The sequence below is a fragment of the Seriola aureovittata genome, chromosome 7 (assembly GCF_021018895.1).
Source record: "Seriola aureovittata isolate HTS-2021-v1 ecotype China chromosome 7, ASM2101889v1, whole genome shotgun sequence".
Classification (NCBI taxonomy): domain Eukaryota; kingdom Metazoa; phylum Chordata; class Actinopteri; order Carangiformes; family Carangidae; genus Seriola; species Seriola aureovittata.
In genome coordinates this window covers 20,542,258-20,568,179 of record NC_079370.1, presented here as the reverse complement: position 1 = coordinate 20,568,179, position 25,922 = coordinate 20,542,258, and the positions used below count along the sequence as shown (strand labels likewise).

Below are 25,922 nucleotides of genomic sequence, written 5' to 3'. Positions count from 1 at the left end.
AATACAACATCCGTACTGTCACTTTTAAAGTATAGCACAGAATTTAGTTTGTACCTTGATTCTCTTGAAGGTAGCTTATATTTTTAGCTTGACATCAAATTGCTATAGATCTTATTGTTGCATATTATCTATGTTTCTCAGTCTAGATAGTTAAATGTTCATGAACCTCCAACAAAATTAAACACATTTCCTGATGTTAGTCCATCTCTTTATCTTAACACTGTGGCAATATTATTGTGCTGTGCTCTTCAGAAAAAGTTTTGTTAACAAAGTTTTATTAACAGCTAGAGAGTTTCCATGAAATGTACTTAAATTCAGCATTGAATTACTTAAGAATGCTAATTTTCATTGCATGTTGAGCTTAGGGTCATTTTTCGGTCTCCTTCTCAATGTTTAGTTTTGTTGTTAGTTTCTTTTTTTGTTCTTTAGGATGGACTGGCCAGAGTTGCTGGACCACCCTTTCTGGACATTAATACTGATGGAGGAAGAAGATGTAGAAGAGGGAGAAGAAAAGGATGAAGAGGGAGATCCAGAGAAAATTAATTGTGGTGAGGGAGTTGGTCCAGTTATCTTGAGGTTTGTAGCTTTATTATTTTATTTTTTTATTTTATAGCTCCTACAGCCTTCTTTCTACAAACATTTTGTTGCCGTTTAATGCATCCAGATTTGTTTTGTGAAACAGCAGTAAAGCACACATTAATGGTAGCTGTAGATGGCAAAGTGCTGTTCAAATCCAGCCTAATCTTTTCCTTCTGTTGAATAGTTTGTAATAGTATGTGTTCTTTCAATACCTCCACAGAAACACAAGGATTCCTGACCCTTTACGTCCAGCACAGGCAGATGAGTGTTCAAACAGCCACTCAGCCATTGCCCAGCCAGCCCATAGGACTTGTCAGAAACTAATCTCATCACAGAGAACAACTGCAACAACTGACAGACAGACTGATAGCCAACAAGTTGTCAGATCCACTACCTGTGGAGTTTTAAGGAACAGCCAGGACTTGGACAGGGAGCTGGGAAAGGAGAGAAGAGGGGAGGGGCAGGCAAAAGAAGAAGATGAACCCAAGCTAACTCGGGCCCAGCAGTTATGCTATACACTGCAGCCCCATAAGTCATTTAAACTAGGTAACACATTTACTGATGTCTATGTTTGATTATGTTTATGTGTTTTAGGTTAGACATGAGAGTTTAAATGTTGGCCATAATGTATGTCTTCTGTTCATGTGGACCATATTTGTATGTGTGACGGGTTGATATGAAGGGTTGTTGATTGGACATTATATACTGTATTTATGGGAAGCAACCACCATCGTCATACCCATAAGCAAAACTGTTTCACAGCAGCAGCATTGAGAATGTGTAATTTTATAGGCACAATCAGCAAACTCGTGCTGCATAAAGAAAGATTATTTAGCATGGTTTTCATTCCTTTACCACCTTATTTTTCTGTGTTTGAACTGTCTGCATGAACATGGCTGTAGTTATCTGGTTTTCTAGATAAGCCAATTTTGTTCTATCCTATTTTTTCCCTCTCTACTGCAAACCTTTGGATTTTGCTATTGTTCCTATTGTGCAGATTTAATTTCTGATTAAAATGTGTGCTCAATCTTTCACCTGTGTGGCCTTTACTAGGCATGTGTTCCAGACATATGTGTGATAAAGCAACATCCCCTAGAAAATAAGATTCAGTATCTTGTGTGCTTCTTCCTCCAGATAACGTATCAGCGCTCAGGCCAAAGAGTGGTGTGGATGAGGACAACACTGAGGCCATTTTTCTGCTCAGGTATTCAGTTCAGTCCATCTACTGCCAGTCTACCTGGTCTGCCAGGGTTTCCCTAGGTCACAGACTTATTCCTGTTTTCCAGGTTAATCATTGAGCTGCTTGTTCTAAATTCTTTATGTGAAAATATATAAATTATATTGTATGTATTGTATTATTACATGATATTTTAATATTCTTTTCATGTTGTTCTTCTAGCTCCCGTGCCAACTCAAGAAAGAGCTGTAGTATGTCAGACTCTCCGAACCAGAACATTGTACCTCAGGTACACCATACACGCTGAAATCTGCAAACAGCAGTTAGATGTGATTCATTCTAATAATGATAACATGGTTAACTGGCATACTGGCAACTTAGCTATTGTACTTCAGTCAACTTTTGCTGAGGTTGATTATTCTTCTCTCCTGTCTTTCCTTTCCGTGCTCCAAGGCCAGTACTGGGACTGACATCACATCCTGTGTGAAAGCTCTTCTCCATACTGACTCTGATCTGACTGTCACCCCAATCATGGACAACCCCAAGGTACATATCGGACACAGGCTCTTTCACATTTCTAAGTGTTTTCAGATACTTAAAATACATCTATTTTTACACCTATTTACTTTAAATGATCTTCAGTGTCCTTGTGTCTTTTCTGCTGTTCCAGTTTTATTATAACCTCCTCAAACAATTAAATTGTATAAGTAAATTTGTATTATTTTTGTTATGGTAACAATGAAATATGTATCAAATATGTATGTTAACTTTTCAGTTCAATAAAAAGCTTGCATACATACATTGCTAACAGGGAGGAAGGAAAATAGTTACATGGGAATTTAGACTTTATGTTATTCTCTTTCTGTTTACCAGATTTTTAAGAGTCCTCCTGTGCGATTCGATCCTAAAACCCTTTGTGTACCAGCGCATTCAGGTACATTTGTTTTTGAGTCAGTATTTAGAAGTTTTGTACAGAGAAAATTCAAAGGGTCTCAGTGTATGGTTACTTGCCCTCTCCTCTCTTCTCCACTCCGCTCCATTCCACTCCACTAGTTGAGAAGCTGCAGTCCCTGGGTGACGAAGGGTGGGATGTGTTCCTCTTACAGCTCTGTTCATCTCTTGAAGAACACAATCCCTCCACTCCTCTCTCCTCGTCCTCCACTGCTACTGTTCCTCCCTCCACAGCCACTCGCTCCAAACTCAACCTGCTGTGTTACCTCTGCTGTGTGGCTGGACATAAAGTTATTGCTAACAGGCTGATTAACTCAACACTGGTAGGAAAACATGGATTTTCGGAGGATCCCTGTTGAAATATTGTTGCATCACTACTGGCTGGGTTTATTTTTGCAGTTTGAGGGAGATTTCAGACATTGTAAGGCAGTGTGGGAGTCCTTGCTCTTAGCTGAGTGACACTGAGGTTGTAAAATAACCTTATTTTCTGTGTTTGTATGTTTGTAAACTCTAACACAACATAATAAATTATGAATTTAGTTTTGTGCCCTCTGTCATGTACATGCCAGCCATTTATTTTTACCTAGGAAAAAATAAAGAGCTTCATCAGGAAGATCTAACATGCATGGGTTTCTTGCCATTGCTCCCAACTGGTCATTAGTCAAGTGGGAGTCATAAGTGCAGTGACAAGGTCATAGTCCCATTGAATTATTCAGGGCAAAAAAACAAAAGGACTTCTCTTTTATTGGACTTTGAAATACTTGAGAACATATATATCTTAAATATATATGACATTTACAAACATCACATTTGATCAAGCTTATTAAAAGGCATAATAAATCTAAAATCCTTGTTTTACTGTTGCATATCAGTTCTCACAAATTGACTTTCTGCTTTTTCTCTATATCTGTCTCTCCAATCTACATCCTCCTACATTCAGCTTCCAGTTTTGATGCAGCAGTTACGACAAGCTCCTAACTGGGATATGTAAGTACAAATTATGTTTCCAATTCTTTTAATTCTCTCTTTATACTAGGGAGGCGGTTATGTTGGAGAAGTGGTTTCTACCAATACATAGTAAAAAAACAAAAAAAAATTCTCACTCTTGGAGATGAAATACAAGCCACTGAGATACTCAAAATTTAAGTGATGTGACAGACCTGCACTATGATAGAAAAACTGCTTTAAAAAAAAAAGCACTCAGCCAACAGCCAAAATTGTTTTCTGGCTGCACTAAAGCAACAAACATTAGGGGCAGACAAGCATTTGGAACATGGCATACCCACAAAGATGTCTCTTTGCTCACTCTCTTCTCCCTGTTCTTTACAGTTCTTTTACAACTGTGTTTCCTACTTACTGCTATTAACACAGAAACATAGTTTCTAATGAAAGCTAAAACAAAGTGGGTGTTTACAAAGATCTGGTGCTCTTTGTTTTGTTTGAGTTTACAGGCTTTGGATATGAACTGGAAACTGACAACCTCCTCTTATCAGTGCTCTATTTAATTAGGACTGTTTCTTCATTGGAAAATACTTTTAGATTGTCCTGTGTTGATATACAATCAAACTCAACATTAATTGGAAATAAAAAAATGTTTTACAGACGGAGCAAGGTTCTCAGAGTGATGGGTCTACTGGCACTGCACTGTACTGAACTTGGAGAGGACAGTCCTGTTTCTGAGGTCCTGAACACACACACACACACACACACACACACACACACACACACACTGGTCTTCCAATAGGAGGACACATAATTTTCTATATTGTTTCCACTGCAAGTTCACATTTATTGATGAATTTCATTCAGACTGGAGTTACAAGTACAGGAGCAACACTGGCTTTTTAGAAAAAGTATAACCTAATCACTCTAAAAAATTTGTTGTCAGTTTTACTCCAAAGCAATACAAATGCTTAAAGTCAACTGTTTAATAACTAACAATAAAACAGGGGTATTCCTAAACCTTTGCTAAACATGTTGGACTCAAGCCTGCAGTACTAGTTTGCACCATGTGATGGCTGTATATACCAGCAGGAGCCCACCATATGCATATCACAGAAAGGATGAATGCACTTATGCATAAGAACATACATAAAACATATGAATAATGAGTGCAGTATTGCATACAGTATGTATAATTGTTGCTTTATTTATAGTAAGTTCTGGTTAATTTTGCTCTGTGCATCTGGTTTTTTTTTTGTAATTCAGAAATTATAATTTTTGTTTGGACATTATTTCAGCTTAGAGGCACAAATGTCACCAATAATGAAAAACCTGAAGCCTGACATAAAGGTGAACATTTCCTTTACCACAAGATACGGATGGATGTGGTTGTCTCTGTCCACTCTAACTTTATAGTACTAGTGTGTACCAGCAGGTGGCATTAAAGCTACAAGACAATAAGTCTTTCATTAGCCTCAGAGACACTGAAAACAGCTCGCTCGCTCTCACGCTCTCTCTCTCTCTCTCTCTCTTTCTCTCTCTCTCTCTCTCTCTCTCTCTCTCTCTCCTGCAGTCCTGCAATAAATACTATCTTCATGAAGAATATAATGTTTTGCTTTTGTTGAAGCTGTTTCAGAGAGGAGTTCATTCAACTTAATGGTCACTTTGGAAGATTTAGTATGTGGTGACTCTTATTTTATCCAATCCAATTACAAGACAGTTCCAACAAAAACTGAACATTGTAACCTGCATGAAGAATTTATTTGTATTAGTTTTCACTAGTTTTATCTAGTTGTTCCTAATAAACTGACAAATGTAACTACATCAGTCTTATAACCCATAATCATCAAAGAAAAAGTGCTGTAAAGTAATAGGACACACTTGTCGACATGCAAAGTCTTTTAGACAGACACATAGACAATTCAGATGCTTTACTGAATCCCCTTCACCACACATCCACATACAAACACGCACACACATTCAGACAGTGTGGTGCTGAACTAATTCAACGTAAAAGCAGTTTAGTATGGTGGTGAGGTCTGGAGCCGCTCTCCTTTATTTGATCCTTTCATCCTGAACAGATCTAAACACCCTTTTCCTGTCTCTGTTTTCGACCTCCTCTCTACTCTTCTTTGTCTCTTCGTCTTCTCAATCACATCTATTTATTCTGAGTGAAATCGATCCGGCTACAGCAGTTCTGATTCCACATGCGCTCCCTTTCCCGGTTTGTCTTTTTCTTCTCTCTTTCTCCACTTGTTCTGACACTTTACTGCTACTAAGTCGTCACGGAGATTTACAAAATGGCTGACTGTGGCATAGCAGTGTTTTTTCGGTGCGCTTGTTGTTAAAGACAAATGGCGGAACGTTTTTTTTCTGCTACCCTCCATACCTCCCTGCAGCTTCCGTTGGATGACAAATTGTTAAAAAAAGGACAAAGCTGTACGTTTGTGCCTGTGTATATTTGTGTGCCTGTTTGTGTCTATGACCATGTGTGTGTCCACCTATGGACTCAGCAGGGCGTGTGTGTGTGTGTGTGTGTGTGTGTGTGTGTGTGCGTGCGTGCTTGTGTAGGTGTGTTTGTAAGTGTGCATGGGCTTTTTTGAGAAATGTTTTTGTGGGATCCTGTGTATGTACTAGTGTGTGTGTATGTATGTTTGTGCGTATTCTTATGTTGTAGTGATATACTTACATTTTCCTGTGTGTGTGTGTGTGTCGTCTCAGCAGGGGTTCTCCTGCTGCAGTCCTGCTGATTGGAGTGTCAGGGCTGGGTTTAGTTACCATGGTAACTGCTATATGCTTCGATCACCCCCTACCCCTCCACCCATCTCACACACACACACACACACACACACACACACACACACACACACACACACACACATACACACTTGTCTGTCTCTCTCTCTCTCTTTCTGTCTTACTCTGTGCTTTCTGTCTGTCTGCTGCTTTCTCTTTTCTCTCTCTAGTCTGTCTGTCTTTGTCCCCCACTCTCTCTGTCTCTCTTCTCAAATAGAAGTAAATAAGAATAACATTTTCTGGGTTAATGTTACTAATGCAAGCTTACTGCTTTTCTTATGTGACTTAGGGAAGCTGTGCCTTCGAAACCAACTAGATAACATTTTCCCCTTCACTTATCATCACTTATAAAGTTTTCTGTGGCTTTTACAGCGCTTTATCCTCTTAAAGCTTATACTGTGCAGGTTGTTTCATGAGGATATGGGGTCTTAATGCATTCTAAAAGCTCACAGCAATCTTTAGGAACATGCATTCAGAGGGCACTGGCTCCAGGAAAACACTACTCAAAGCATTTGTGAATACCTCTTGAAAGTAAGAATGAGAGTTCAAAACACTTGTATTATACAAATATCAGACAACTAATGGATCTTGATAAAATGCATTCAATTCAAAACATATTGTACAGTATACTGTATGCTTATGGTCAAACTGAAAATGTAGTTGTCTTGTTTCTTGGAGATATCTGTTGAAGATATTCCAAGAGTCTGCTTTAACCTATATCCAACAACTCTTAAATTAGGTGTTTGATTCATTACTGAAACTGTTTAAATACAGGAAATATTTTTGCTTTGTATAGCTGAGCCATACATTTTGTTTTACCATTGACACCCAGTATGTCATATCTGTCAAGACACACTTGAGAACATATATACATTTTGCAAAGGTCAATCTTCTGTCATCTCAGTAAAAAGCTAGCATGTTAATTTGGTAAATTATACAAATTTAGGAGGAAAGCTGGGTGGTTGAAGATAAGAGTGTTACTTCTGCTTCACATACCAGTCTCCTCTCTCACCTCAGCAGAAACAAACCTTGTATTAGCTGTTAAATCAGTAAAGTCATGTGAAGTTTCCTCTTTAAATCTCTCATAATCTACCAACCTGCCCTCTGTATTCTTTCTTTACACATCTGGCTGTCCCAAGTGCAGACACATAGTGACTGCTCATGTGCACTATTTGAACCTGTTATAGTTGTGTGCATATGAGCAAAACTTCTGGGTGCTGTGTTGGTATGTCTTCTTATTCTCTGTGCAATTATTTAGTGTTGTTTATGCATGTAAATTGAGTGCATATGTTTATGTGTTTTTATGTGTGTGTGCATTCATGTGCATCATTTGATCTGAGGGAGTGTTGATGCTGAGATAATGACAATGTGTTCTAGGGGAAAATAGTGGTGTGTGCACCCTCTGCCTGAGAGCAGCTTTGTGGCTAGTTTCAAACACACCAGAGAAACTAAACTCAGGAAGGGAGGGAGAGAGAGGACAGCAGTACAGTGCATGTAGGAAATAGGCAGAAACTCAATAGCACATGTGCACCATTAACATACTGGGTTAACGGTGACACAGCATGGTATGAGTTTATCATCTGTGTATGTTTAAATAAGGGTAACTAAAACATTCTGCCCTAATCTCAAAGTATATTAGCAATAATGCTTAGACCTACTCAGGATTCCAGTTGCAAACTGATACCGTACTATGCTCTTAGATGGCTCAGCATGAGGATACACTACGGTTCTTGGGCAAATATAAAAGGAAAGAATAACTCCTCAGGGAAAGGGAAAGATGTCGAGAGAGAACATGACAAACAGACTGTTACCACTTCTCACCCTACAATGAGAAAGAGAGACAGAAGGTGAGAGACAGTGAAAAACAAGCAAGTGTGAGAGAAAGATGTAGGTGAGTGAAGATATTATGTGATACATACATAGAGGGCAATTCAAAGTAGAGCAGAAGAAAATACAGAAGTAGGGAGAAAAACAACAGAGGGAAGAGAGAGAACAGAGAGATGGAAAAAGAAAAAGTGGAGAAGGGAGAGATAGAGGAGTGAGGCAGAACTTGCATCAGATCACAGAGGGGGGAAGCTGGCAGTAATGCTAATGCCAAGAAGCAGCGAGCCAGCAAGGCTGTCTCTGCATATACTTAACTCTCTCTCTCTCTCTCTCTCTCTCTCTCTCTCTCCTCTCTCTCTCTCTCTCTCTCTCTCTCTCTCTCTCTCTCTCTGTGTGTGTGTGAGAGACTGGTGTCTGTATGTATCTAGTTATGTGTGTGCATCTACTTAATGCTATGAATATGAATGTATGTGTATACATTTATACATGTGTCCCTTACTGTGTAGTTCAGTGTGTGTGTGCAAGTTTGTGTATGCATTTTAGTGGTTTTCAGTGAGATTGTTGTTGCTGCTGTTCTGATCTTTTTAATGCTTTCCCTCTTTCCGAGTGCATTTTTCTTTTCTCCATCTTTCTCTTCTTCATTCATCCTTTTCTTTCCATTTTATGCATTCCCTCCTCATCTTCCTTCTCACTGGTGTTTCATCCTCCGTTTCTCACTCTATCAGAATCCGAATCAGAAAAACTTTAATGATCCCCACAGGGAAATTGCTTTGTTACAATTGCACAACACACAATTTGGAAAGAGGAATTAAATAAGTAAAAAAGTAAACACTACTATGAAACTACTATGGAATACTAATAATAACTAGAAAATTCCAGGGAAATTTTGAGTGCCACGGGGGCTACTGCCGGGATGAGTACATGATTTATTTCCAGTGTTCAAAAGTCACCCTGATCATATTCTGGTTTTGAGAAATGTCTTGATATAAAAGACTCTGATATAAAACAATGTCTCATCCCTCCATTATGTATTATGTGGGAAATATCTCATATTCTGTGTGTTTTTTTTTAATAAAACAAGAGGCAACATGTCTTCAAACTGGCATTTAAAGGGTTAAAATCCTGAAAACTAATAAACATTTGGTAGGTTTGAGCAGAACTGAAGTGGTTTAAGAGATGTATGCAAAAAAAAGCAGAAAAAAATATTGATATATCATGATTTTATAGCATTTTCTTTGTGTGTCCTTTTTTGGACGCGAGGAACCCCAGAGGGTACAAAATGTGTTACCAGTGTATAATAGACCTGTAACAGTAACTGACATTAGATTTTAAAAATATGTCAAAAAAGACACTTTCTTGCAGAAATCCATACCTTCAGCTGTAACACAGCCAAAATGATCAGCAAATCAAAAAAGAAAAGTGTCCAAAAAAAGACAGAGGGACCGCTGAGGGTTAATAAATCCCATGAACCGCTATTTAAATTACCACTATTATGTTTTTTTCTGTGCTAAATTTAACATTACTGGGGAGGAGAGCAACGCGACTGGAAGTGACAGCGAGAGAGGGCTAGTAGCTTCTCCTCTCCTCTGTCTCAGCGGAGACCGTCACAACTTCATTCACTCTTTTAACAAAACAAAAAAAAAGCAACGAAGGAAGCAGTAAATGGACTTACATATTTAAGACCTAACTAAATGTAATTTAAGACCTAACATGCGGCTAATGTAAAGCTAGCGGAGCTTGGAGAGTTGGTTATCTGGTTGCTAGGCGCACGCACGCACGCACACAGGTCAGGAGCTGCCGTTGCCATGGCAATGCGAAAATCTGCCCAGAATTTGGCTTCTACATGGCTTCAAACAACTGCAAATTATGAGAAAACCGTTACTTCTTTTCATAAACCGAAAAGACCGTGCCAGACACTGAAGCCAGACGTTTCTACAGTCTCTATTTTATTCAGATATTCCTTAAAATGAGTGAGGAAGCTCAGTGCGAAGACAGAGTGAGATTCTTTTGAAAAAAAAAGACGATTACATTAGGTGTCAATGAGAGTGAGACAGGTATTGCTGCCGGACTCGGCACCCCCGTTTAAATTTTGTGCAGACCCTGCCTGTCAAAGTTACATTTTATGAATCCCAACAACTATGTCTACATTTTCATTAAGAATTATTTGTCTCCTTTTTACGGTTTGGCCGCGAGCTTGAGTTAAAAATAAAAATAAACGTTATTTTTTACTGCTTCACGCACTCTAGCCAACTGACGCTTTCACTCTAACTTTGAAGAAAAAGTGATTTGCACTCCTCCTTTGAGTGCTCACAGTTTGAAAAGTTTACATGTTATGTAAAAACAGTTCCTGTCTTTTTGAGAGAGCAGAAGTTTTCCTCCGTTTTATAGTTTGAATCACATTTCTACGTGCAGGTATGAGAGAGCTGGGTGACTCAGAAAAAAGGTGTAATTTTGTCGAAAAAAGGTGGGTTTCTAAAGAAAATTCCAATGCATTTCTAATGCATTATTTATTCCCAGTTTTTTGGGAATAACTTTGGGAAAAATGGGAATTTTAACACCAAAAGTCATAGCACCCCTTGCGGGATCAAGACGCACGTTTTGATGTATATATTACCGGGGTTTTCTCAAAGCTGTGGGACGAGTTACGCGCCGAAATTTGGCGGAAGAATAATAAACCCGAGGCACTCCTCTCAGCTATTCTAGCTGTAGAGGAGTGCCTCGGAGCTGAGCACCCGTGGCACTAATAACAAATACACAGTAAGTGAATAGAAAGATGTACAAATGCAAATGTACAAAAAGTAATTAACTGGGAAATTAACAGTAATGTTCAAAGGTAAACTGAAAGAGAACTAGTTTAGTAGTACTGATGGAGCTGTGCAGATAGAATTGTTTAACTGGATGTTCAGTGGAGCACTTAGTCATTCTGAGTTTCTGACTGAACATGCTCTTTTGGTTAACCAGAACACTGAGTAGAGGGTGGGAGACGTTGTCCATGATAGAGATTTTTGACAACATCCTCTTCTCCACGACTACATGCAGAAGTTCCAGCTCCATCCACAGGACTGAGCAGGCTTTTCGAATCAGTTTGTTGAGTCTATTGGTGTCGGCCACCCTCAGACTCATAAAACATCTGCAGCATGGTGCCACAGAAGATGAAGGAAAGCAGGAAAGAGAGCCAACTCTGGCCTTTCCTGTAGAGTTTCTGCTGGTCCAGTCCAGCTTGCTCTCCAAGTGGACACATATTTGTACACTCTTACCATCTCCACCATCTCTCCCCTAATGGAAAGAGGAGTAGCAGGAGTCCTGGATCTCCTGAAGTCCACCATCAGCTCCTTTGTTTTGCTGATGTTGAGCTACAGGTGGTCCAGCCCAAACCAGTCTACAAAACTTATCCTCTACCTGTGATGCTTTTAGTGTGACCTCTCAGTAGTCTCTCATATTTTTGTCATATCCAAAAAGTTTGCAATAGTTTCACCCCAAATTATAGTCTTTTTATTTTTGATGATTGTTTTTTTTGTCAGAGCAGGAAACCGAGGCCCGATGAGAGAACACATGTGACTGAATTATGTTAATAGTCAACAGTTTAGGTGTGGAAATAACTTATATAGACCTCTAGAAGCTACTCATTACTACTCAGAAGCACATTATTTTACGGTCTGTTAAACTTTTATTCCAACATTGGATTTTATTATTTTGAATAAGGGTGCACTGCTACAGATGTTCTTTTACCCCTTCACACTACTGTCATAGCATTACTTTCAATACTTTACTTATTTAAGATATGCTTATTAGTAAACGTTCACAAAAAATCAGGTTTCTACCATAGCCAACTGTATTCGAACTTTGAGGCCAATACTGATATAGATATTTGAGGATTTAAAAAAAATGTCATCATTATATGTTGGCCAATAATACTTAAAACACATTCAACATAAGCAACCTTGATATGTTGTTTTTGTTTGTGACCAAGTAAACAACTGAGCATTTAACTGCGTAAAAATCAACTTGTAAGTACTCTCTGATATACAAACTCTATAATGGAGACACTGTTTCTAAATTATCACATACCTTATTTGGCATTTATTGTTACTTAATGGCCAACATATGCAGCAATATTGGTATATCTGGAATAAGCTAATTTTGGCCGATATTGTCCTGGTCAATTTATCAGTTTAACTTTTGTTTTTATAGAAGAAATCAGTGTTTTAAATCAGTGGCCTCTTTGACCTGTGATGTTTAGGAAATCAGGTTACAGCAGAGAGCCAACTGTAATCTGGTTAGCTGAAATGCAAATACTAAACAAATATGGTTTTGTGTTAGGATGTATTATATTATAGGCACTGTGACCAGATGTATTCATTCTGGACTCATGCAGATACAGCCATTCCCACAAAGCATGGGTTTTTGAAATATACTGAGTGAAAGGAAATGAAAACCTTCCACACTGTAGAGAAATTAAGATTCTTAAAGATACATAAAATCATTAAATGTTGACTAAACTCTGGCGTATTTTCTTGTCAGAAATTTCAGTTTTATAGAGCCTAGTTTCCTAGGTCTGTTTCCATTTTTTAATTTGCAACAAAAAAGAACAGAAGAGCTGATAAAACTGTATTGCCTTCTCTTTTCTCTTTTCAGGCTGTGTCCACATTGACAGACCTATTGAGGGATAATCTGAGAAATAGTAAAGTAAAGCAGTTCCTGCTGCCACCACTTGGAGAGTTCCTCTACCTCATTGCATCTCAGGTAGACTCGACTCGACAAGAATATTCTTTCCCCCCCGGCTTTTAAAGGTTATTTTCTGGTATTTTTCTTTTATTAGACAGGCCAATAGAGAAGGTGGGCTGTGACATTTTATATAGGTTTCTGGTGATGTCTGAGTTTTGGTACAATTCTTTTTGCACTGGCTTATGTGAAAATCCAACTGACTAACTGTAGCTGGGAAATGAAACAAAAGATTCAGGCTAATGCAGGGACGTGAAGACGAAAAACCCCACTAATGCTACTACTGTGAACATACGAATGTGCAGTCATTTTCAAAACCAAAAAAAAAAATGAAATGCATCCCCTTTCAACAGTTTATTGAGTATGACTGCACTTTATGAACACGGGCACTTTTAGATAAGGAATATAGGTAAAGTAAGGTCATTTTATTTAAAAGTGTCATAGACCAAAAGGTGCCCAACCCACATGGGCTTACTAAACACTATAAACATAACAAGCAAGAGCAATAAAATGAAGAGAGTGAAAGAACAATTATAATACACCTTCATACATGTCAAAATGTGACAAATATGAACACAATATAGTGCTGTTGGTAATCATCTAACACAAATTGAGCTAGGTGAAACACTTGTGTAGAAAACAAATGACGATATTCTGCAGACGTTTTAGGAAAAAACCTATATCTAAAATTGTGATATGATGGACAATAAAACAAAAAGTATGTTTCATACTGACAAAAAAATCAATCAGGGTCCAGCTAATTGCATGGAGAGAATGTGTGCCATTTTCTGTAGCAGTCACTGACTCACTCATTGTGCAAAATCTTTGGGATGGTAATCCTCATAATTTGATGTCTTATTATTAGCATAATTAGGGTACTGAACTTGGCATTTTTCTGTTTGGTACGTCACTTAAGATGACCATACTAGAAGAAATCAGTGGTCTGGCCAGGCGTCTCAGATTTCTGATTTCAATCAAACATGCTTAGTCTAATCTATCATATAGTGTGTCAGAGTCTTCAATTAAATCTCAGACAAGTACTCCCAATGTTGCAGAGGCCTACTACTACATACTAGACCTGTGAATGACATAATCAGAAAAAATTGAATTCATTGATTGGTTCATATTATTACATGCTGTGAGAACTATCAACCTCAAACAATGGTACGCTGGCAAACTGTAAAGTTGCTCAACTCTAGTTTGCTCTGCAAATAATGTTCAAACCAACCCATAACATTGTGTTTGCACAGTATGCACCTTACTCTTCTAGGCCATCAGGACTAAGAGATGGGTTTTTAAATGTTGATAGTGAAAATCATCTTTCAGAGGAAAGTTTCTCTTTTCCCAGCTCGTGAGTAATTAATGTGGAATGACTGCTTTCTTTGGAGTTAATGAGTCAAAATGAATGATGCCAAATGCAAGAAAAGATCCAAAGACATCAGTGAAAAAGACCAACCTTGAATGAAAGGAATGAAACTGAGCTCATTCATTTGGTAGTAGTGTTTAAATTTACATGCTGACTAAACTGAATTGACCCCCAGCAAAGCCAGGAGTAAGACTGGAGCAGACCGTAGACCTAATTTGACTTCATTAGAAGAGGTGATCCCAAATTATTTCTGGTTAACCTCAATCTAACCAGGCAAGTCGATTAAGTATAAGATATTTATTTTCGCGAGTGATGGATAACCTTTAAAATCAATCACTCTGGCTGATTACACTTATTACTCTCCTGAAGCCACGGAAAATCTCATCAGTGTCCAGTAGACCTGTAGAAGCTTTTAGTAAATTGACATTTTGGACCCTGGTAGAACTAGTGTTTTTCCATTGATGCCAATGTGTTCCTAACAAATAATATTCTTTCCCTCCTTGAGAGATATGGTTCAGTTGTTCATTGGCACCTTAAGTGTGTCAGTTAGTTTTAGTACCAAAATAAATATTGCTAAATTAAAGATATATTTTTTCTTTTTTACAGGACATTTTTGAAAAATGTTTTTTTCTTCAGGGCACCCATAAAATCAGTGTGGGAAGTGTTTTTATGCCTCCCTGCCAGTGACAGCCAGGGCCAGAGGCATTATGTTTATGTTTCAGGTTGTCCGTCCTTTGGGTTGTTCGTCCATCGTGATATCTCAGTAACACCTTGTGGGAATTTCTTCTCATTTGGCACAAATGTCCACTTTGACTCGAGAATGAACTGATTAGACTCTGGTGGTCAAAGGTCAAGGTAACAGTGACCTCACAAAACACGTTTTTGGCCATTACTCACAAATTCATACACTAATTATGACACAATTATGGTGACATTTTATATCCAAATGGTCAAAGGTCAACTTCACTGTGACATCATAATGTTTTACAAAAACACCCTTGACTATTATTCCAAACTGTAACTCAGGAAGGGGAGATTGTGACCATATTTCCTGCAACTTGGTTGATTGGTGGAGGCATACAACCACAGGGTGGTAATTCTTGTTTTCACTGTGACTAAAGTTTTAGGGTGACAAAGTGTTCTTGATCTGAGTAATTCCACTATTTAGTGAATGAAGTGTCAGGTGTAATAAAGTAAATGAGGGTTTTATTGAGGAGTAATAAAGGGATTTACTTCATTGCATTGGTAACAGCTTTGAACCATTAAATATATTTGTACTTCAAGGGTAAAGTCAGCTTTATTTTGCCTGAAGAAAATCCAAAAGTTCAGGCCTCTCCTTTCTCTCCCTGGAAGAAATGACTGCATACTTGTGTAACAAGAGTGCTTAACAACTCTAGTATTTTGCTCTAGGGTCCAAAAAGTCTGTAATACAATTATAACTTATACAGAAAGCTGCTGCCAGAGTTTTAACTGAACTGAACAGAAGAGCTCACATTACTTGTGTTGCAAAGTCCCTATGCTGGATGTTAGTTTTAGAATAGATAGAGGAGATTCTCTTATTTGTTTATAAACATTTTCATGGACTTTATGGTTAATATGCTACCAAAGTGTGTCTCTGGTAGAGCTCTAATATCTACATATTTTGCTTAATTGTAGAAAAAACTCAAAAGATTTACACTGTGGTGAAGCTGGCATGTACCACAGTATGGTCTGTGGCTCACTCGCAGTGGCTAAGCTTTGTACTGTACATCAGTACATACAGTTAAGACAACATATTGTCGAGATTTGATATAACTTATAACCTTTTCAAGCACAAAAAACATAAACAGAAATCTTACTATTCCCATGTTGTTGAAACCATTCACTCAATACAATAATACACAATATTTAAGTCGTCCAAACAGCATCAGTGGTAGCTATATCTTCATTACAACTGGTAATCCTAAACAGAATTTTAACTCATTCTGATAGGTGAACCCACTTTGCCCATTTAATGTCAGGAGAAACAGTTTTATTGGACTCATTTGGAATGGCCCTTAAAGTGTCCCCCCATAAAATCATCTGCTTTGCTCCTCTGTTCTTCTGCAGCGCCAGTCAATGACAACGATTAGCTATAGCCTCTAGTGCTGTCTTTATCCTCAAGGTTAGATATAGCCTCGAGCCTTGCACAGTAGCAATGGAACATAGCAATGTTTCATAAAAAATTTAAAATTCTGGTTGAAATAATCTGAATTTTGTGGAATGTAATGACAGTGCTGGTATGGCAGTATATATAGTGTATTTTGTTTTGAAAAGAAGTACACATTCATTCAATATTAATTTTCACAGTTTCATATAATTGGAATTTAAATATCTTTGGTTTTGTGTTAGTTGTTAGTTAGACAAAACAAGCAATCTAAATCACCTTGGTCTCTGGTAAACTGTGATGGACATTTTTCACTATTTTCACATTCATAATGTCTTAATGGACTATTTGATAAAGTAGCTGAGAGATTCATTGATAATGAAAATATTTATTTGGAGTGCTGTGAATTTTTAAATGTTAAATGAAAACTTTCATGAGTATGGTGAACGTTTTGTCTTTTAAGTCTTTTATTCTACCTTACATAAAAATAAGAATGAGATGTTTGAGTTCACCAACAAGAAAAGTTGAAGAAAACATTATGTATAATGCTTACACAAACTGTGTTTCTAAGTAAAATCAATATTTCGAAGAAAAAGAATCAGCTGAATTTAAATAGTTATGAAAGCATGTTCATACACAGACGGTAACCAAGTAATCAAGATGTCACGGCTCCTCTTGCTCCCATCTCCGCTCCCATCTCCCCTCCCCAACTTGGCCCTTTCTTGCCCTTTTTCTCACTTCTCTCTACTTGCATCTCCTCCACGTTATCTCTCTGCCTTTCTCTCACTCCTACTCTACTCCTCCACTGCCCCCGCCCCCCCATCCATACCCCCTCCTCTCTCCTCTCACCCTTTCTCCCTGTCTTTTCTATGCCTCTCTATCAGGAAGAGAAGAGAGGCTCCCCAGAGGGACTGTGGTTCGTTCCCGCTGCCGCCTACACTGGCTTAATGAGGAGCCTGCGGGAAGGGGTGAGTGTCTCTGTGTATGTCTGCGTGTGTCTGTTTTTGTGTCTGTGCCTGTGTAGCTGTGACTAAGTCTCTCTGACTATGTGTGCCTTCGAGTGTGTGTGTGTGTGTGTGTGTGTGTGTGTGTGTGTGTGTGTGTGTGTGTGTGTGTGTGTGTATGCGCAAGTGTGTGGCAGGGGATCCCTGTGAACAGTAATGATGAGGCAGCTGTGGGAGCCTAAAGCGTTGTTTGCCAGCTGCAAGTCAAGGGCATGCAGAGCAGTCACACACACATGCGCACGCATGCACACACACACGCACACACACACACACACACACACACACACACACACACACACACACACAAACACACACACACACACACACACACTCTTACCTGCATCAAACACAACCCTTTACTGCTCAGCAGCCTGACCTCAGCAGCAATTAGGACCCTCCAGACACACACATACAGTAGTTGGAGCAGAAGCACAAGCAGGAATACACGTAGCTCTTTCCTTTTTGCTGGCTTTCTTTTTTGTTTTTTTCTGCTCTTTTTCTATTTAATTATACTTCCCTTCTTATATTAGTCCGTCACAGAAAGTAAAGCTGTGTCTTAAAATTTGTTAAGAAATAAACAGGTAATGTAACAATGTTGGCATCATGCTACTGACTTTTAGAGACTGAAACTGGAAACTGGGAGAAACTGGTCTTATTTTGGTTTGGGCCTCTGTTTTAGGGCTTGGCGATATCTTAATATTTTTAGGATGAATGGCGATACATGATACCATATCTCTGTATTTTTACAAAGTGGGCTAAATGTTCAGTTGTCAAAGCCACATGTAAAATGTCACAAGCACTTTTATTAAAACAGACTGTGATCATGTAAATGAACATTTATATAAAATATTCTTAGGATGTCTTGTTTGAGTGACTCTCCTCAGGTCATTCCATATCATCTCTACTGGGTTAAGGTCTGGGCTCTGACTGGGTCACTCCAACAGGTGGATTTTCTTTGTTTGAAGTCTGTCTTTATTAAAGTTACTTTGATATTTAGGGTAATTGTCCTGCTCCATCACCCAACTTTCATTGAGCTTCAGCAGGTGGACAGCCATCCTGACATTATCCTATAAGATACCTTGATAAACTTGGGAATTCATTTTCCTATCCATGATGGTGAACTGTCCAGGCAGCAAAGTCCCAAATTATGACCCTACCTAACCTTTGGGACAATGTTTTCATGTTCGTATGCAGTAACATTTTACACCATACATAGTGCTGCACGTTCTTCCCAAAAAATTCATCCTTAGTTTCATTAGTCCACAAAACACTTTCCCAGTAACATCGTAGAGTGTCAAGCTGCTCTTTGGCAAATTTTAGGCATGTATGTGATGTTTGTTTTGGAGAGAAGCAGCTTCCTCCATGGTGTCCTAGTGATTATTTTAAGCCTTTGGCTGTTACTCTGAGGTTCTTACTGATTGTTACTGATCATTCTGTGTTGTGATCTTGTTTTCATCAAATCATGTACAGCCAAGTGCTTCCCATATCACATCATAATATATATAGTATTCTTCTTTGTACTGTTCTTACATGGTCAGCCATTTCTGCTGAATGAGGAATATTTTGGTGGGTTGTGAGACTGATAGATACAGTGGACAGGTAGAGGGAGAGAAAGACATGGATGGATGTTGTTTTGTCTCTCAGAGGTAGAAGGGGTCTTACTGTGGTGGCCCACTATAGCAAAATGAATATAGATGAAACTCTGGTCTGCACAGTTGTCAGCTAGTACCTACTGTTGCTTCATTACCACTGGGAGTGTAGTGGGGGGTAGATGAACAGAGGAGGGGTGCATGTGACAGGAGCAGGGAGAGGGGTTGAGGGGAGGAGAGAGGAGGTTGACTTATTTATCATTATTGAGCTGTGAGAGTACGCTGATGGAAACACACACACAGACACACACACAAACACACAGACACACACACAAACACACACACACACACACACACACACACACACACAGCCTTAGGGACCAGACACTCATCCTCAGACCCAACCTGCCTCCCTCTTTCCATTTCTTTCTCACCCTCCTCTCACCTCCCTCTCTCAACCCTGTCTCCCCCTGACTGGCTGGATGCACAAGTACATTTGGTATTATTATTACAGAGCTGCCTAATAGTGTAACTTTGTCTCATGGGCATTACATTCCTGACATTAACAAGGTGGTCACAATATACCATAGCTTACTATACTTCCATAGACAGTCGTAGTCATAGTTGTAGTAGAAATAATGATGTCATTCCTCATGCACAACTGCCATATATCTGTGCACCCTTCCAGGAATGCAGGGTAACTGCAGTTACACCAGCATTTATCTCTACCATTTTTATTTATCACAGTGCAATGGAATCACTGCTATCATTGGATTTTCTCTCATAGACAAAGGAAATCCATGCAAAGCGTAAAGTAGAGCTTTGGTGAAATTTGCATTGCAGACAGCTGCTGCTGTCATCAACAGCAGTGTTGTAATTGTCATCATCACTGTGTTACTGTTCTATATTAATTTGCCTCAAAAAAGCAATGCCTTTGTCAGCCAGACAACCATTTTAGGATCAAGTCTTTGTGCGATAGCCGTCATTATATCTAGCACGTTATAGTCTACCTCCATATATAGAATTTGAAATAACAGGGATGATTCTTCTAAACGTGAGTTATTCATGTTAACAAGGTTTGGGTCACTTTTAGCTTCCAACATAGTGAGAGGAAATGCTTAATGATTTTTTGTATCATAAACTGAGCATCCTGTGTCAGATGTAATAATTGGATAAAAGTTTTATTTTGTATTAAATGTTCACTGATCTGATGGAGGTGCATAGGTGACAGAGCCAATGGGAAGAGTCCATAGGAAGGACTCAGGGTGTGATTGACTTGGATAATCCAGCCGTTGGTTATACAGAGTTGGACATCTGGTCAAAAAGACAGCAGAAATATGAACAATGTCAGTCCTTAACTGATCATTTAAGTAAATTTTTCTTGCACAATGCCTGAATGACAGGCACCAGCACAAACCTACTTTACAGCACAATGCAGTGCTAAATAGCCATGTTAGCCATGTTTTAATTCTAATAATATTTAAAAAGTTTAGCATTAAAAGAATGTTTCACAAGTTTGTTCAAATGTAAATGCGTCACAGTCTGTTTAGTTTAAATTGTATTTCTGCAATTTAGTTTTTGAACAAATCAGAACTTAGTTTGGATTGAAAATTCCTTGTATTCACCCTGCCATGTCACGCAGCCATGTAATATAAATGTACTTTATTGACCTAGAAAAATGATGCTATGTCAGTCCACTGTGGCTCAAAAATAGGTGAGAGCTTGTATGCATACAGGAAAACAGCATTATTCAGTGTTTAGAGACATACTACCATCACACATTTTAATTTGCAAACCTATTTTCAAAAACTATTTTTTATTACTTGTGGGAGGTCACAGAGAGAAGGCATGTAAAACAGTTTTCTTCTGGTGTACAATGCAGAACCTATCTTTGTAAGGAGCATTTATCCTGCTTTGAGTTGGCTAGTTGAAAGAGATGTTTTAGAAGATGATGTTGCTGGAGTGAAGATTTAGATAATGAGCGAGAGTGAAACATAAAATTTGTGATAAGTAAAGGGGGTTGTAGGGAGACAGAGGAATGGGCAAAAAGGGGGCAAGGAGAGCAGGCATGAGATTAACTTTGACAGAGTAGAAGCTTCCAGGGAGAGAGAAAGTTGGAGCTCGGTGGAGAAAGAGAAAAAAACAAATATGATCAAATTTTTTTAATAGCTTTAAGTTAAAATTGCTTGTTTCCTGCTTGCTACTACCGGAAAAAAGTTGGAGAGAGTGGAGTTGCCTAAAAACCACAACAATGAGCTAAAAGAGCTAAAATGCTATATATAGCTGAGGGGAGCTGCAGAATTAGGTAGGAATTGTTTGTGCGGTTTGTCACAAAAACAGCACCAGAGTTGATATGAAAATACTGATTAGTGCAGCTTTAAATAAAATGTTTGAGCTAACTAGCCCTCACAAGATCAGTCAAGTGTGGGATGGGGCCATTTCAGATTCAGAAAGATTTATTGTCTCTATTGGGTTTCACTTGACCTTGAATTGAAGGCTAAATATTTGTTAACTCCTACACAGTGTTAGGGATGTTAAGATGGTAGCAGTTTGCTGTGGTCTTGTAAGGCTGTGGTAAGCCTGTGCAGTTCTGAAGTTTCTGAGAACTTTGGCATTTTAAACTATGCTTGGCTTATCACCAAAGCCTTTTATAATATTGCCAATATAATATTTTCTGATTTGATATGTTACCAATTGCATTCTGATTAATATTGTTTTATTGCATCAGTGGTGCATCAAATACTTAGTGATGCATTTTAAGTGTGGTGTTGTCTGGACAAGGAGATTGACTGTCAATGGCCTAAATGTAAATCCAGTGCCACACACTCTTTATCGCATGACAGCATTGAGATGCAGTGCCAAGACCCTGTCTAATGCGCTCCAGGCAGTGTGGTTTTGATGCGTTTTCTGACCCACCGGATCACCCCAGCCCCCTCCGCTGCTGTTGAGAGTTTTCCTGATTTACAAGTAAAACACTGGAGAAATGGATAGAGATCGTCGTACAAGAAGAAGGGTGGACTGGAGGGAGGGGAGGCACAGAGCCAAAGAGAGCATGGTGGTGGAGGTAGTGACAGAGAGGAAGAGACAGAAGGATCAGTGTAGTGGGAGAGGGGGAGGAGATGGCAGGGAGTCAGAGAGAGAAAGAGAGAGAGTTGTACTTGGAGAGGGGGAGTGGATGGCATGGAGTGAAAGACAGGTTTCCAGGCCAGACTTGAGCTGCAGGAAATTATTTATGAGCATGAACAAGATGATGCTTCTGCTGCCTATGAAGAAAAAATCTGTGTGCGTGAGTGGGTACGTGCGTGTGTGTGTGTATGAGTGTGCGCGCGTGTGCGTGTGCAGCAGAAATGGGGTGTGAACAGTATTACAGTGATAGAAGCCAAGGGGCAGAAGGCAGAAATCCCCGTACATGAACACACATACATACACATGCACACACAAAGCAGTGGTGAGCCTATTAATGATTTATCACTATCTTCCACAAAGGAAAGGAGAACAGAGGGGGACTCTCTAAGACAGTCATGGGTCCTACCCTTGTGTCTCTAACATAGGATATGACCACTCCATGTGCATACACTCACACGCACACACATGCATAGTCTAAGAGCAAGCCATTGTGTAATATAATAATGTACTGTTACCATGTTGTATTAATTAGCACATTTAAAAAAAAAAAAAGAAAAAAGAAAACTGCCACTGTCATGCATACAGAAAAAGGAGGAAAGGATGATGACTAACACTGTGCGTCTACTAGTATGCTAGTTTGCCTGTTAGTTTGCATGGACTTGTCTGTCTTTCTGCTGGTCTGTCTTCTTTCCACTGTGTCTATGTGCACTTCTACTTGTTGCTATTTTATGCTGTTTTGTCCACGTCTCTCCCTCTTTCTTCATGCCTCACTGTCTCTCTGCTGGCCTGTTAATCAGACAGTCTGTCTCTCTCTTTGAGTGTGATTATTAGTGGTGTTAGATGTGCTGTGAGAGGTTGATAGATGGTGTCTGTTTCTGTCATAAGGGCTCATTCAAAACCAGGTGCACTGGCTTCTAAAGGACTTTAATTACAGAGGAAAACCACATCAGACATGTGAACACACACACTCGTGCATACACAGGCATACAGACAAATCCTGCATCAGTTGATGTGATGTAGTTTTTGTGATGTATATCTCTTTCTACTTGAAACTCAGAGGCCAGGTGCAAACATGTTGGGATATAAAACTAATCTACTGATCAACACTTGAAGACAGGATTTTATTGTTCCATATCTGTCTAGCCTTTAACTCTTTCATCTGAAAAAAACAAGGTTTTTCCAACTTTTTTTAGCCAGGGGTTCAAAGTTGTGTAAGTCTTGTCTGTCAGCCCTGAGCTGTAGAGTAAGGGAGATTTTTAATTTAACACAGTTGCCAGTAAGCCAGTTAGTCCTGTTGCAACCTGACGAAAAAGGTGGAAATCCTGTTTAAACTGGATACATCAGTAAGATAAAATAAAGGGAGCTACATCTTTCTTTAGCAGTTGCCAAATTCAAACCCAGGAAATATGAAATTGAAGAATGCATGTTTTGCCAGAGTATTATATCTATCTGAAATTACTATAAATTATTCTGAGTACCTACTCAGAAATCATGGCTGGATGTTTGAAGTGAGGATGTGTGTGGGCATGTCATTGAATTAGATCTGCCAATGACATCTCTTGAAGGCTGAACTTCATTTTCTAAATTTACCAAATGTAAGGTCCCCGACTATAAAATAAAAATCATCCAGGAGGAGATGCAGAATAGGAGAAGCAGTTGAGTCCGAGAACCATTTCTAATCTTTGAAAATATCTCTACAGTTACTGTTTCTGTATTGTCACACATATATTCATATTTACCATTAAAAATATTCTTTAAGGACTGTGAAAATGGCTTATAGTGATCATATCTGATTATTGGATTACCATCTAATTGAAATGTATATTTATTACATGAATATAAAGCAATTTGCTATTTAAGTTAAAATAAAAAAAAAAACCCAGCACTGTGGCCCTCTCCTGCTCCAAGCCTATCCTGAATGGTCAGGGTGAAAGCATTACACTCCCATAACATACCTGCTGCTGTGAGAGAGCAGGGACGATAATTACCACGCTGGTGAAGATATCACATGGTGGCGAGTGTGCACAGAGAGCACATGTACGCACAAACAAACACACACATACACAACTTATGAACTCATGTTGGAAGAACAGCTTGCAGCAGTAGGCTACAACAGTTTATATTTTTCCTATATGTTGTCATGTATGATATCCCAAAATGAACACTGTAGAAGACTACTTGATTACTTACTAAGCCAATTATTTGATCATGATGTAACTGTGATCACTACAAGCGGTTTCCACTGTAGTTCAAACCTTCTGAATCTTATTTATTTAATCTAGGAGACATGGTCCAGTGCAGTCATTCCAGTTAGCTGTACAATGATTCAGGCAAGATGGAACATGATGTGTTATGGCCTACCATACCATATATAATGTTGCTGATCTCTTGATTTTTCCTGCTGTGCAAACATGAAGTTGGCATTCTTGGTTGAAATGTCTTGACAGCAAATTGACGGATTGCCATGAAATCTGGTACACAATATTCAAGGTCCCAAGAGGATGAATCCCCTAACTTCATACTCTATACTTATGTTTGTAAGCAAATATTGCCAACTACTTGCTTTCCATCAGCCTCAGCTGTACTTAATGCTTAGTGTGAATGACTTAACGGACCTTTCTGTGGCAGACATTTTGACTTGTCATAGCAGGGAAAGCACAGGTTAAACAAAGTTTGTTAATGATGGCTTAGTTCCATTAAGGGTCGATAAGCCATGCCAGTGAGCCTGCATGCCCAATACCCTGACCCTGAAACTAGCTCACTTAAATGGAACACAGTTGTTATTAATGCTATAAATTACATCCGTGCTTTCTCTGCTATGACATTACGAAATGTCACACTGGCTACTATTCTGTGTCTTTTCATGTCATGTTCTGATTGCTTAGTTTGTAGATGTGGGTCATGACAGCAGTCATACTTTTGGTCTTGGATTTCTGACAGTCTGAATCTTGCCGCAGGCACAGTACAGTCTGGGACCACTGTTGAACTGATGACGGCAGATTTTACGACGTTTCTCCCAAGACTGTTGACTTACTCTCACACAGTTAAAATTGCACAGTGTAAAGGGGTCTTTAGTCTATTGAAAACTAACTATTGGCTCAACAATTACCTCAATATCAAATCAAATCAAATTTATTTATAAAGCACATTTAAAACAACAGCTGTTGACCAAAGTGCTGTACAATCAATAACATAAAAACAACACAGCAAGAACACAAACTGGTGAAAACAGACAGAAATGACAACTCTCATACTGAGTCAAAGGCCAAAGAATAAAAATGTGTTTTAAGACTTGATTTAAAAACAGGCAGTGAGGGGGACAGTCTGACATGTAGAGGCAGCTCGTTCCAGAGTTTGGGGGCTGCAACTGAAAAAGCCTGGTCTCCCCTGAGCTTTAGCCTGGATCTGGGCACAACTAAAAGCGACTGGTCAGCAGACCTGAGAGTGCGTACAGGTACATGTGCCACTAAAAGATCCGACAGGTAAAATGGAGCTAGTTCATGTAATGATTTATAAACGAAAGTTAAAATTTTAAAATCAATCCTAAAACGTACAGGGAGCCAGTGAAGGGAGGCCAGCACGGGGGAAATGTGCTCTTGCTTGCCTGTTCCTGTTAAAAGATGAGCTGCTGCATTTTGGACCAACTGTAGTCGTGAGAGGGAGTTCTGGTTAACACCAACGTAAAGAGCATTACAGCAGTCAAGGTGGGATGAAATAAAAG

General features: G+C 38.9%; 1 protein-coding gene across 3 annotated transcripts in view; it reads left to right on the top strand.

The window, feature by feature from the left end:
• The window catches only part of ulk4 (unc-51 like kinase 4), an 88,363-nt gene that overhangs the window by 3,622 nt on the left and 58,819 nt on the right, over positions 1–25,922 (top strand). For all 3 annotated transcript variants that reach the window (XM_056379922.1, XM_056379923.1, XM_056379921.1), the window contains exons 9-19: positions 430–576; positions 800–1,125; positions 1,714–1,783; positions 1,979–2,045; positions 2,210–2,302; positions 2,630–2,690; positions 2,810–3,030; positions 3,648–3,694; positions 4,310–4,388; positions 12,905–13,012; positions 17,367–17,450. In XM_056379922.1, coding sequence (XP_056235897.1) covers positions 430–576; positions 800–1,125; positions 1,714–1,783; positions 1,979–2,045; positions 2,210–2,302; positions 2,630–2,690; positions 2,810–3,030; positions 3,648–3,694; positions 4,310–4,388; positions 12,905–13,012; positions 17,367–17,450 — 1,303 coding nt within the window. The remainder of the gene's footprint in view (positions 1–429; positions 577–799; positions 1,126–1,713; positions 1,784–1,978; positions 2,046–2,209; positions 2,303–2,629; positions 2,691–2,809; positions 3,031–3,647; positions 3,695–4,309; positions 4,389–12,904; positions 13,013–17,366; positions 17,451–25,922) is intronic.